This window comes from Arachis hypogaea, chromosome 6, assembly GCF_003086295.3.
Source record: "Arachis hypogaea cultivar Tifrunner chromosome 6, arahy.Tifrunner.gnm2.J5K5, whole genome shotgun sequence".
Taxonomy (NCBI): Eukaryota; Viridiplantae; Streptophyta; class Magnoliopsida; order Fabales; family Fabaceae; genus Arachis; species Arachis hypogaea.
This window is the reverse complement of record NC_092041.1, coordinates 73,096,064-73,110,073: the sequence shown is the minus strand read 5'-3', so window position 1 is coordinate 73,110,073 and position 14,010 is coordinate 73,096,064. Positions and strand designations below refer to the sequence as shown.

Here is a 14,010-nt window from a genome sequence, read left to right as displayed (position 1 = left end):
ATTTAAAAGAAAAATATAAAATATGCAATTGACACCAAACTTAGAACAAGACACTAAACTTACGAAAAAAAATTAAAAATTGATAAAGAAAAATAATATTTTTGAAAAAATTTTGAAAAGGAAATAAAGGACTCAGAATTTAATGACTCTATAGCAACAAAAATAAATTATTCCTAATCTAAGTAACAAAATAAACCTTTAGTTGTTCAAACTCGAACAATCCTCGGCAATGGTGCCAAAAACTTGGTGCACGAAATTGCAATCACACTTTTGCAATCCGCATAATTAACCAACAAGTGCACTGGGTCGTCCAAGTAATACCTTACGTAAGTAAGGGTCGATCCCATGGAGATTGTTAGCTTGAAGCAAGCTATGGTTATTTTATTATTCTTAGTCAAGAGATCAATCATAATTATCAGTTTGAATTACTAAAAAATAAAAGAGCGTTATGCAATAATGGAGAATATGTTGGAGTTTTGGAGATGCTTTGTCTTCTGAATTCCTGTAACATAATGTTTCCTCTCATGCAAAAGTGCAAAGTTCCTTCCATGGCAAGCTCTATGTAGGGTGTCACCATTGTCAATGGCTACTTCCCATCCTCTCAGTGAAAATGGTCCAAATGCTCTGTCACAGCACGGCTAATCAGCTGTTGGTTCTCGATCATGTTGGAATAGAATCCATTGATTCTTTTGCGTTTGTCATCACGCCCAACACTCGCGAGTTTGAAGCTCGTCACAGTCATCCAATCCCAAAATCCTACTCGGAATACCACAGACAAGGTTTAGACTTTCCGGATTCTCATGAATGCCGCCATCAATTCTAGCTTATACCACGAAGATTCTGATTAAGAAATCTAAGAGATACTCATTCAATCTGATGTAGAACGGAGGTGGTTGTCAGGCATACGTTCATGGATTGAGGAAGGTGATGAGTGTCACGGATCACCACCTTCTCCATAGTTAAGCGCGAATGAATATCTTAGATAGGAACACGCATGTTTGAATGGAAAAACAGAAATAATTGCATTAATTCATCGAGACGCTGCAGAGCTCCTCACCCCCAACAATGGAGTTTAAAGACTCATGCAATCCAAGAGTATAAAGTTCAGATCTAAAAATGTCATGAGATCCAAAATAAGTCTCTAAAAGTTGTTTAAATACTAAACTAGTAACCTAGGTTTACAGAAAATGAGTAAACTAAGATAATTGGTGCAGAAATCCACTTCTGGGGCCCACTTGGTGTGTGATGGGGCTGAGACTTAAGCTTCTCACGTGCCTGGGCTGTTTCTGGAGTTGAACGCCAGGTTGTAACGTGTTTTTGGCGTTGAACTCCAGCTTGTAACCTGTTTCTGGCGCTGGACGCCAGACTGCAACATGGAACTGGCATTGAATGCCAGTTTACGTCATCTATTTTTGCGCAAAGTATGGACTATTATATATTTCTGGAAAGCTCTAGATGTCTACCGTTGAAAGCGCGCCATTTGGAGTTCTGTAGCTCCAGAAAATCTATTTCAAGTGCAGGGAGGTCAGATTCCAACAGCATCAGCAGTCCTTTGTCAGCCTTCTATCAGAGTTTTGCTCAGGTCCTTCAATTTCAGCCAGAAAATACCTGAAATCATAGAAAAACACACAAACTCATAGTAAAGTCCAGAAATATGATTTTTGCTTAAAAACTAATAAAATTCTATAAAAAACTAATTAAAACATGCTAAAATCTATATGAAATTACCCCCCAAAAAGCGTATAAAATATCCGCTCATCAACGGAAAAGCTATCTATATTATTAATTATTAAAATAGACGACCTGTGTGTCAATTTTAAAGAAAAAAAATTTTAGCTTGCCACTCCGTTTACAATGTGACGATAAAAGGAAGAGTTTTAAAAAGTTATTAAAATAATAGACGACATGGTCATCGATTTTAATATTTTTTTTCTAATTATTTCTTTTTCATTTTATCGACGACAGGTTGTCGAAAAAAATCGACGAGATTTTTGGCCATCAATTTTTTGCGTCGATAATTACACTGTTTCTTGTAGTAAATTCCTAACAATAGCGCCAAAAACTTGACGCAGAATTTTACAAACCACACTTACTTTGGACAAGTATACCGAGTCATATCAAGTAATATTACAGTGAGTGAGTTATCGCTCCCACGAGGATTAATGGACTAAGCAACAAAGATCAATTGATTATTCTAGTTAGACAATCAAAAGTGAGTTTTTGAAATCAAAGAATGTAAACAAGATCAATTATAAACGTATAGAATGTAATATGAGAGAAACGTTAAGCTATCGAAGATTTTCATTCTCTAGGAAAACAATCTTTGTGTTCATTTATTTGACGTATGCAAAGATCAATCACGCCAAATCAGAAAGAATCAAATTCCAATTCCTTGGCAATTCAATTTCTCTTTAACCTAACTAATCGCTAATTTCTTATTCAATTATTTAACAAAAGAGGTGAAGCATAATTCTGATTTAATTTCAAATAAGATTCAAGAGTAGTCCTTAGGTTGAATTATATGTCACTTATCCAAGTTAGTCCTAAATAATTAAAACTTATAAAGTATCGCACACTCTTTAAAACTATTCCTAGTTAAATCAAAAAGTAGTGAGAGAAAGTTTCAAGATAATTCCAATATTATTTTTTCCAAAACAATATTTAGAATCCAAAACGGAGTTAGAATTTTTTTTTTTAACAATTATAAATCTTTAGGGATGAAGAATATAAATTCAATCATGAAATAGATCAAAGCATAAACCTCAAATAAAGTAAAACACTTAGATTAATAATCTATAAAAAGATGAACAGAGCTCTTAACCTTAACAATGGAAGTTTAGTTACTCATGGTGCAGAAAAATTAAAAGCCTAATTATTGTCTGAAAACAAAAAAGTGAACGAAGAGGGGGAGAAGAGGAAGAAGATTTGTGTGTTGTTGCCCCTCTCTTTTTAAAGGAGATCTTTTTTCTTTAATTCAGAATTCAATTTCAGCATCAAAAATGGATCTTCTCCATTCAATCCAATCAAATCTTTGTCATTAATTCCAAAGCTTAGAGTGATATCCTTGGATCTTGGGCCACGTTACAGGTAAACGACATCAAACACCAGTTTGGAGGTGTCAAACGCCACTCCTAACATCAAATTGTGCAATCCTTTCGGCGAGTCTCACGTTCAACACTGCTGGAGTGGCATTGAATGCCATTTCGCTCTTCTTCACTGGGCTCTTGGCATTGAACGCGGGGTTGCTAGCATTAAATCCCACTTGTGATTCAGTTTATTGCATGTGGGAGTGGATGGCGTTGAACGCCGCTGAAATGGCGTCAAATGCCATAACTCCTGAAATATTGTGCAGGTGAGACACGAAATAACGTTGAATGCCAATGTCACAGCATTTAGTTCCATGACTCTAGAGAGTAATTATAGACTGTTATATATCTTTAGAAAGTTATGGAAGTTAGCTTTCTAATGTCGCTAGAATTGCATCATTTGGACCTCTATAGCTCAAGTTATGCTCGTTTGAGTGTGAAGAGGTCAGGGTTGACAGCGTCCACAAATTCTCTTTGTACTTGTCTTCAATTCTTGATTTCTTCTTGTTCTTTTCTTTAAGTTTTCAATACTTTCCTACATAAAATAAAGCTCAAAGCAACTCCAAGAAATATTGATTAAAAGCATAAGAATCTTAATAAAAATAAAGAAATCACTAACTTTATTCAAAGAAATAATAACTAAAAATAACTAAAGATGCTCATAGCATCACGTGTATCTGTACGCATCATATCCAGCTTGTGTCTCATTAAAAATGGCACGTCACTCGCGATTTGTAACCCCTTGCTTGGCCCAATTCAGTCCACATCTAATGCATTTGGAGGAAACATGAAGGGAGAATCAAACACAACGTATCATATACTCATTTCTTTTAGAGTTTATGTTCTTGAATTCTAGGGAGAGAAGCTCTAACTTCTCTCTAGAATTCAAGAATTTCTTATGAATTTTCCTTTAGTTTTAGATTTTAGTTTTATTTAATTGTAGTTTTTAGTTTATAATTTCTTATTTTACTACTCTAAGTTTTATAAAATTTTTTGTTATTTTGTTACGTTAAGTTCTTGAACCCTTATTGAATTTTTAATTTTTTATTAATCAATTTGATGTTTTATATTTTATTATCACTTATTTGAGATGTTATTATTACTTTCTTGAATTTGGTAGTTATAGTTTTTATTATTATTGCAATTTATATATTTATGCTTTTCAAGTATTTGACAAAATGTTTGGACTAATTATGCGGTAGATTTTTTATAGTTGGCTTGGGTTGAAAATTTGGATAAACTTAAGTCATCAATATCTAAGTTGATTGATAATTTAGGATATTAATCAATCTTGTTTTCACTAACGCTAATCTTTTACTAATTCAATTAGTAAGTTAGTTAGAACTTGTGGTTTAGAGTTAATTAAACTTAATTAACTTTTTTCAATTTGTAGAGGTTGACAAATTAGATTTACCTTTTATAATTATCATGTTGTGGTTATTGATAAGGATGTTGATTATTAACCTTCAACTCTTGTCAAGGTCTTTTGGAATTTGAATTTACTTTTTTTTAGTTAATTTTCTTAATTGTTCTAGTTAATTTTTTTAATTGCTCTTAGTTTAATTCCTTTTGATATTTAGTTATTACTTGCTTTTTTATTTTTTTATTATTTAAATTTTCGTTATTTACTATCAAATTTTCTGATTTTTCATAGCCAATGATTATGCATTTTATTGTGATTCCAAAAGAGAACGACTTTGAGACTAAACTCTCTGTTATTATTTTGAATATTTGTGAAATCTTTTAACTAAACTTTAATAATGTTAAATTCCAGTTTAAAACTATATCTATAACAAATTTAAACTTTGTAACGGAGTAAATCTCCATAGTGGTTCCCGAGATTGACGCCGTGCACCAAAATCGTCTCTGAGATTCCAATTGCAATAATTACGTCCCTAAGATTGGAAAAATTATACCATAGTAGTCTCTGACCCATTTTTCGTTAACGACGCGTTGACATGGCTTGATGACGTGGACTTTTGGTGACACGTGTCACCTCATGGTTTGGCCACGTGTAACTGTATGATGACGTGTCGGTCAATGAAACGTGGCATGCTGACGTCGATGGTATGCCACATGTCACAACGCTATTTTGCCACAACGCTATTTTGCCACGTGTCGGCTTATGCCACGTGTCGCAATGCTATTTGTCCACGTGTCATCCACTATGTCATCGTTACATATGTACCAAATTGGTCCCCTACTTTGTATCAAATGACTCATTTTAGCCCCTGAAATTAAATGTCGTGCACCAAATTAATCCCTTCATTAGTTTTTTTTCTCATTTTTTATAAATTTAAAATTCTCATTATATATTTGAATACACTAATTTTAATTTTATCTTTTCACAAGTTATTTAAATACAAGTGTTTTTATAAAATATTTTTAAAATATTAGTTTTAATTATACAATTTTTTTTACAATATTTTATTAAAAAAATTATGTGACACATTGATATTGATTTAATAAAGAGTGTAAGTTAAGAGTATAATAATATTCCTTAATACAATTTTTTTAATATTTAACACTTTAATAAATATTTTGGGAATACCTGATAAGACACTTATTAACTAATATAATTTCATTATTTCCATCTATTTTAAAAATGTCCGATTTTTCATATAATTAACTTCTCACTAAATTAATAAGATAGATTTATACTGTCGATTATAATAATTCATTTTATCTATAACTTAGTTAGGCGGCTTTTTCATATATTACACTATTAATCAATATAAGTACTTATTGTAACCATGACTTGAACAGTATTAAAACAGATAAAAATAAAAACAAGAGGCAATAATAAAATTTTGATTTTAGTTAACATGTACTCTAATGATACAAGTTAACATTATTAATTAAAAAATTTATTATAAAATATGTATAATAAAAAATATAATTAAAATTAGTGTATAAAAAAATATTAAGAATTTTAAATTTATAAAAAAAATGAGAAAAAACTTATAAAGGGACTAATTTGGTGCACGATATTCAATTTCATGGACTAAAATCAGTCATTTGATACAAAGTAAGGGACCAATTTGGTGCACATGTAACGATGACATAGTGGATGACATGTGGACAAATAACATTGCGACACGTGGCATAATCTGACAAGTGACAAAATAGCGTTGTGACACGTGGCATACCCATCCACGTCAGCATGCCACGTGTTGTTGACCGACATATCATCATACTATTACACGTGGCCAAACCATGAGGTAACACGTGTCACCAAATGTCCACATCATCAAATCACGTCAGCGCGTCGTTAATGGAAAACGAGTCAGGGACTACTGTTATGCAATTTTTCCAATCTCAAAGACGTAATTAGTGCAATTGAAATTTTAAAGACAATTTTAATGCACAACATCAATCTCGAATACCACTATGGGGATTTACTCCTTGTAATGTGAAAATTTCTAAACCAGTTCTTAACATTCACCTGCGTTCGATACGGCGATTTTCCAAGGCTTGTCTTCGTCTGATGCATCTCGTCTCCTTGGCTCCTTTGAGTCTAGTGCGATGGTCCTCGTCAGCTCCTCTGCCTCTGCTACATCCTCTATGACTCTTCACCATCGTGTCACTGCGGACTATTTTTCTTCTGATTTAGCTATCTGCTTCAATGCTTCATCAATCATTAGCCCATCAAATTGGACTTTATGCAATTCATATTTTCCCTACTTGTTAATGTTTTTCAAAAAAATTTTGCAGTTAGTTAATTTAAAACAAATTGGTATGGGTATGCTCTATTTCAAAATGGATTTTATGCAATTTTCTGTTCCCTATACTTGTTTTCTTAAAACATTCTATAGTTGGTTGATTTTTTAAAAAAAAAATAATATGTTGCAATTTTAACAGCTTTCATAAAATGCTGCCATTCTAAATTATTTGTTTAACATATTTATTATTATTTTTTGTTATTACATAATTTGTTTTCTTTTTTTTCAATTTTTATTTTTTGTAATTTAAGATTTAATTACATATTTAATTATCTGACCTAATCCAACTCGAAAATAATCAGTTTAGATTAGTTCAATTTTACTCTCAAAAAATATCTAATCCGATTCAAACTAGCCCGATGATAATTTAATTAGTTTTATTCCTATGTTCTTCCAAATCCGACGAGTCCAATTCGAATACCCTAGTGAGGATTTAGATGGAGTGGATAAAAGGATTGAGATGTATTTTTTATTTTTTAATTATTATTTTTATTAAGAATAAATTTATCAAAATAATATTTTTTAATTAAAGAGTTATTTTAATAGTTTATTATAACATTAAGGATAATTTTGTAAATAAAAAATATTAAAGACAATTTTAAATTTTACTTACAACTTTAAAGATAAAATAATACTTAATTTTTTTAATTATTACTAAATTTACAACTTTTATCATAGCAAATTTCTAATTATTTGATAACTAAGTTGAACCAATTTATTGACGCAATAAAAATTAATTGAGAAAAAGAGAGGAGATGCATAACAAAAAAAAGAAAAGACTTGATTTTGAACTTGACTATAAAAAAACTTATTCACCTAGTATTTTTTTTATAATAATAATAAAATTTAAAAGTAGTCAAGATAATAAATAACAATATTTTATTTCATAAACTACATATAAGACAAGATACTTTAAAAAAAATAATATAGACACTAAACCACTTCCATATCTCTTTATATAATAGAAGATAGACCGATAGATTGATTCATAGATATATTGTTTTACGTATGTAACAAAAATGAAGATGTGTGATTAATTTTTTCTTTTGAAAAAGTTCAAGAACTAAATGAATTTATTATTTTTAGCCAATATTTTTAGTCATTAATTCCGCTCTTTTAATTTAGCAATCCAATAACATTCTTTTAGTCTATATTTTTAACTATTGCTAACTAACTACTAACTAAAAAATAATAAATCCTGCCTGCATGTAACATTCCTCCTTTGTTTTTAAAGGATGTCATATTTTTATATCAGTAAAATTCTACCCAACGGATTTTGCTATACAAGAAGTATATAAAATTATAAATACAAAAATGTTAATATGAACCAACCTGTTATCATTATTCACTCTTTGGGATAACAGTCACTTTAATTATTTAATTAGACATAATGGATTCAAATACTGAAAAAAGATCTTGAATGTGAAGAACAGAAAAAAAAAATAATAATAATAATAATAACGACAGCCAGGAATTCCTACACCTACCTGTTCACAGTTCACGTCTGGTAGATTAGATGAGTTGAGTCTCTGTCTTTCTTGACAATAAGACTCATTTCTTGATCCAAACCAAAAAAATATTAAAAAAAAAATCGTTTCCTGAATCTTGTCGGCTTTACGAAGGGACAAAGTAAAATAATAATTATAACAAGAACGGCAACTGTGTTGATGTAAAGATGTTGATAGCCAAATCATCCGATGAAACCAAAGACGTTTTCCCACAATGAAGCAGCAAACTTCATAGTGGTCAACCAAGCAAATAATCATAAAAAAATATTGGACAAGAAACGCTTTTGACCTATTTCTAATCAATTACCAAAAAGGACTAATGGTGCATGTTGGTGTTAGAATTAGATTAGTAACAAGCAGTGTTCCCAAATACAATACAATCAATTAAAAGAATCAAACAACAGGGAACTAAAAAAAGCTTTAGAACCCCTAACCTAAGGTTAAACATGATTAAAAATAAATCACCACCAAAAGATAAATCATATCCCAAACAACACAAACACGAGTAATGATTTATCATCTTGAAAATCTTCTTAAACAAATTTCTAAATGCTAAATGAAGTAAAAAAAAATCAAATTTTTTCTTCATTTAGTAACTAAAGAGATGTTTAAGAAAATCTCTGAGGACAATAAATCATTTAGCAACAAAGGGGACACTGAACAATTCCATTCTCATTGCACTTACCACACCTCACAGTCTTCTTAGGATCCTCACTATCCAAAACCTTGCAGCTCCCATTGCACGCCACACACATCAGAAACCTAACGCCACCGCATCCTTCACAGCCACCGCCCCCCACCGCCATGGGTATCCCTTCAAAAAGAGCACCGAGCTTCTCCTCTTCTTCGAGCTTCACAACTTGTTCAGCACCTCCAACCAACCTTCCCTTCACGAACACAACAGGAACCTTCACTTCTTTTGTCCCCATTAGCTTCCGCAACTCCTCTTTGAACCCCGAGTCCATGGAAACATCGCGCTCCACCACGTGAACGTAATAGGATTCAACGATGGACCGAACTTTGTTGCAATCTTCAAATGTCTTCCTTATACCTCGTAACGTTGTGGTGTATATAACAATGACGTTTTCTCCTCCAGGAGGGCACTTCTTCTCGAAAGACTGAAGAAGTTTCATCGAGTCTATTGATTTTCTTGCTCTTCGCGTTCTCGGAGTTGCCCAAATCATTCTCTTGATTTGTTCTTCTTCTTCTGAGAGTTCCCTTTCGTATGAAGCAACGAGGTCTGGATCAAACAGGGGACTCTTCCTCTGCAACGATTTCGCGGACCCGGTTTCACTCCCAACACTATTCCTTTTTGCGTGAATCGGAGACCCTTTTGGTTGAAACCCCGAATTGAACGCTGGCTTGCAAGTGTTGGGGCAAGAATGTGCGGTTTTGAGAACATTATTGCTCTTAGGGCTTGGATAATCCAAGCGCCTAACACCACCTCCTCTGGTGAAACCGTTATTATCCTGAAGAACTTTATTCTCCTTCCCGATGGATCTCTTCAACTTCAAGGAAGGGCTTCTTTTGGTGGTGTCAGAAGGAGTAGTAGCAGTGAAGCCGCGAAGAAAAGGCGTTGACTTGGGACTCTTCTTCACCGTCAGCGGTTGCAATTGTAGTTGCGTTTCCTCTTCGAGACCTTCCATGAGTTCCCAAGTGTTGATGATGGCCTCTGGCTTCTCTTCTTTACGAGCAGGTGATGGGGATGGAGATTCCATGTGAGTCTTAGAATCAGAACAAGCAGTGGTGACCACGCATTGTGTTTTCTTGGGGGTTGGAGGTTGTTGTTCGTTGTCTAACTTAAGTGCTCCGTAGGTGGTAGAAGTGAGAGACACCACGTGGTTCAAGTAACCGCCGCCACCATTGTTGGTGAGAGTGACATGGTGGTGTTGTTCTTCTAGCTTCATTTCCTCCCTGATGCATTTTGAGGAGACACAGCCCATAGATGATGATAGGTGGGGTTCTGTAACTCCCTCTCTATGTGTTCTTCCTCGGAGTGTCTTTGTCTCAAGTTTTTGTTAGTTTTAAGGGGGTTGTTCGTGATGAGAAACACAAAAAGGTGAAGACAACAACGGCACTGCTACCCAGAAGGGGAAGTTTTTGCTTCCCAATTCTAACCGTTACCTTCAACTTAACGGGCCCCAACGGTCCGAAAATTTCGAATCTCTCTGTCATAACCAAGGGCTTTTCAGTAAAACCATTTGTTTTTGTCTTAGTTTTTGTGTGTGCGCAGAAATGGTACAAGGCCCAATACCAGACGAACTGGACCAGCGCATAATACCTACGAAGCAAGAAACTATACACTAATACCAAAAATAGTAAAAGAAAACTATACACGTATACATCACAGTAGTAAAAATCGAACCGAATTATCAGTTCGACCAAAAAATTAATGAACTAGATTATAATTGATTTGGTTTATTTTGGTTGGACCGTTTAAGAATAAAAACCGACATAAACTGGTGATAATTGGAGAAGACCGATTAAATTTGATAAAAACCGACAAAAATCAATTCGGTAACGGTAGACTCTGTGGTGCTAGCACCGCATCTCTTTTAGTGCCTCCTACGATCCTCCAGCGGCCACTTGTCCATCTGATTGCATTTGTTAGTTTGAAAATTTCCAATGCTACTCTATTAAGGTGCTCTTTATTGTTGTTATATGTGACAAACATTAATTATATAGTAAATCTTTGAATTAAATAATTATATAAATATTTAATTTAATTTTAATTTTGTATTTTCTATTTTTTAAATTAATGATATTTTTAATTATATATTATTAATAGAAATATAAATTTTATTAAAAATTTATTAATCTTTATCTATTTTAATGTTAATATTGTAATTAAAATTATCTGTTTTGATATTAGTATTGAAATTTATTGATATTATGAATTGATATTCTTATTGTGTCAAATTAAAATAGTATTGTAGTAGTATTAACTAATTTTATGTCTATATTTGTATTAGTTGTTTTTAAAATTTTAGACTTAGTTGTTCTTAAAATATTGATAAAGATGTATATTTTAAAATTTTTAAAATTTTTTATTATTTTATATTTTTTATTTATATATGATCGATTTTATCAGTTTAATTAATAATTTATCGATTAAATTAATAAACCAATAAATTAATAATTTGACCGATTTGATCACCGATATAATCTTACCGTGGTATACATTATTTTCCCCTCCCCACATCATCATCATCACAGAATTATTCATGTTTTAGGAATTTGACCGATTTAATGACCGATTCAATCTTACCGTAGTATACATTATCCCCCATCATCATCATCACAGAATTATTCATGTTTTAGGAATTTGCTTTGGGTTCAAATGATAAGCTTATGTCATGTGTGAAACTGAATAAAGCCATTAGATTGATTTCTTTGTTTGATTATGTTATTATGACAAAATTATCAAATTACCAATTCACGCATCATTGCGAGTTTGTGACCAAGTGAAGTGTAATTGCCAATTCGAAAATTGGAGGGATAATATGACATGGGACCACGCTTGTTAAGAAATATTATCATGAATAAGAATAGTGAGTTGCAACAACAACAACAACATCATCATCATCATCATCATCATCATCATCATCATCATCATCATCATCATCATCATCATTTAACATAAGAGAAGCTAACATTTAGTTCCCAAAATATTCAATTTTTGAGAAAATAGTCTTTAATAAATGAAATGACATTTTGACGGTAAAGATAATCTTAATTTGACAAAATGCGATAAATATAACGGGATATATTTGAAAAAAAATTAGAAATCAGATTTTAACCTGATTTTTTTGCAAATATATTTTAAAAAATAAGATATTTTTATGCGCTAAATTTTGTGATTTTAAGATAAATGAAATTTTGGTAATTCTTTTTACATGAATGACAATAAAATTCAAAAACAAAATCTGAAAAATAATGTCTAGAGATTGATTTTCTTTTCAGTTTTTTATATACGTTTTAAGTAATTTTTTAAATACCTCAATAAAAAATAGATCAGATGTATAAATCATTTGTCATCTTATAAAAAATTGTGATTTTGTCAAATTTAGATCAACTTTGGAGGATGAAAATATTATTTTTTTTCTTTTAAAATTATTTTGTCAAAAATAAAATTTTTTGTTGACTAAAATAGTATATTATCCTCTTTTAATTAGTTCATGAACATTGTTATATGACCTAACAAAATTTATTATTTTTGGTCAATATTTAACTAATTTTCTATATCTTAATATAAATATTAAATACTAAAATCTAATTCTTAATAGTATAAAAATAAAATATTAATTAATATTGATAAAAAATAGTAGCTTCTAATATTTTGTTATTTAATTATTTTATCTATTACCATTTGAATTTAAATTATCTGTGACGTAATATTATTGATGAATAATTTCGATTGCATAATACATTGCCTTGCCTAAAAAGAAGAAGAGATGAAAGAAAAGGAAAGCAAATAACTTCAAATTGTGAGAGATGGAAATCATTGGAACATTGATGAATGAGTCTAGTCTTTAATTAGCGCTAGACTGAAGGTCCAACAACGATTAGTAAAAAATGGAGAGGAGAAGAGGGACAATAATACGAATTAAAATGGGACCAGCCACAACATTTTGTGCAGCACCAAGGTTTAAATGGAGAAGATTATTTATCATAAAGTGTCAAAGGACATAATCAGTGGGTTTAAGAGGACCCAACGGTGCCTCACACATTATATCGAACTTCCGTTATCTTTCATCTTCAACTGCTTCTACGTACCGCTGCTTCTTGCAAAGTCTGCATGGAATATAGGGAGAACCGGAGAAAATGCTTAGTTTAATCCATCATTTCTAAGTAGTTAAGCTTGGTGACTTGTACGTTGGATGATGCTGGGAAGGGAACGAATACTGTTGCTGTATCTCTATTAAATCTGCACTTTATTTTATTAGGTGCAGAAGAGTTGTTACAAGTTACATGCAGTTTAACAGCACCCAGCCAAAATTGTTGGTGCGGCAGCCAACTCTGGCCTAAACTTTTTTTTTTTTGTACTAGGGTCAAGGCCCAAAAATCGGACCCAACCGACGGACCTGATCCATCCCCAACATTCCCATCCCCTAATCCGTTCCACCCTTGGTGCCACCTCTAACGCTAACAATGGCAAATAACTCCATTGATGCTGAGAAGATGAAAAGGTCCAATTCATTCCTTTTACAAAATTTATTCTTTTGTTGTTTAATGTCTGAAAATAAGTATTTACTTTCAAACATTATATCTATATATAAAAATTAACCACTTGTATAAAATATATATTAAAATATAAAATAGAAAAGATTATAATAAAATATTGTTAAAAAATTTTAATTATTAAAAAAAATTTAATATTAAAATTATCAAAAAGGATTAATTTTTGTAAATTTTAGAGAAATGAACCATTTTTTTTTTGTAGAGAGATGATGAATATATCTTTTAGTTATTTTCTAATTTTTTTTATAAATATATTTTTTTTAATTATTTATCATATTCAAATCTATAAAAATATATATATATATATAAGTCAAAATCTATACCATTTCAACGCGTCCAAAAATGTTTAATTTGAAATCAATTAATATTTTTTTGTATTATTATTAGGTTGTATATTTACCAACAGTTCATTATACATGCGAGTGGATGTATTTTATATTTCGGTTTTGTTAG

The 14,010-nt window shown here is 31.5% G+C and overlaps 1 protein-coding gene across 1 annotated transcript; it reads right to left on the bottom strand.

The window, feature by feature from the left end:
- Positions 1–8,633: 8,633 nt before the first annotated feature.
- Positions 8,634–10,454, bottom strand: LOC112696709 (uncharacterized). The gene has a single exon (XM_025749548.3). It carries the CDS (start codon positions 10,257–10,259, stop codon positions 8,955–8,957), a length of 1,305 nt encoding a protein of 434 aa, XP_025605333.1. The 5' UTR covers positions 10,260–10,454; the 3' UTR covers positions 8,634–8,954.
- Positions 10,455–14,010: the final 3,556 nt, after the last annotated feature.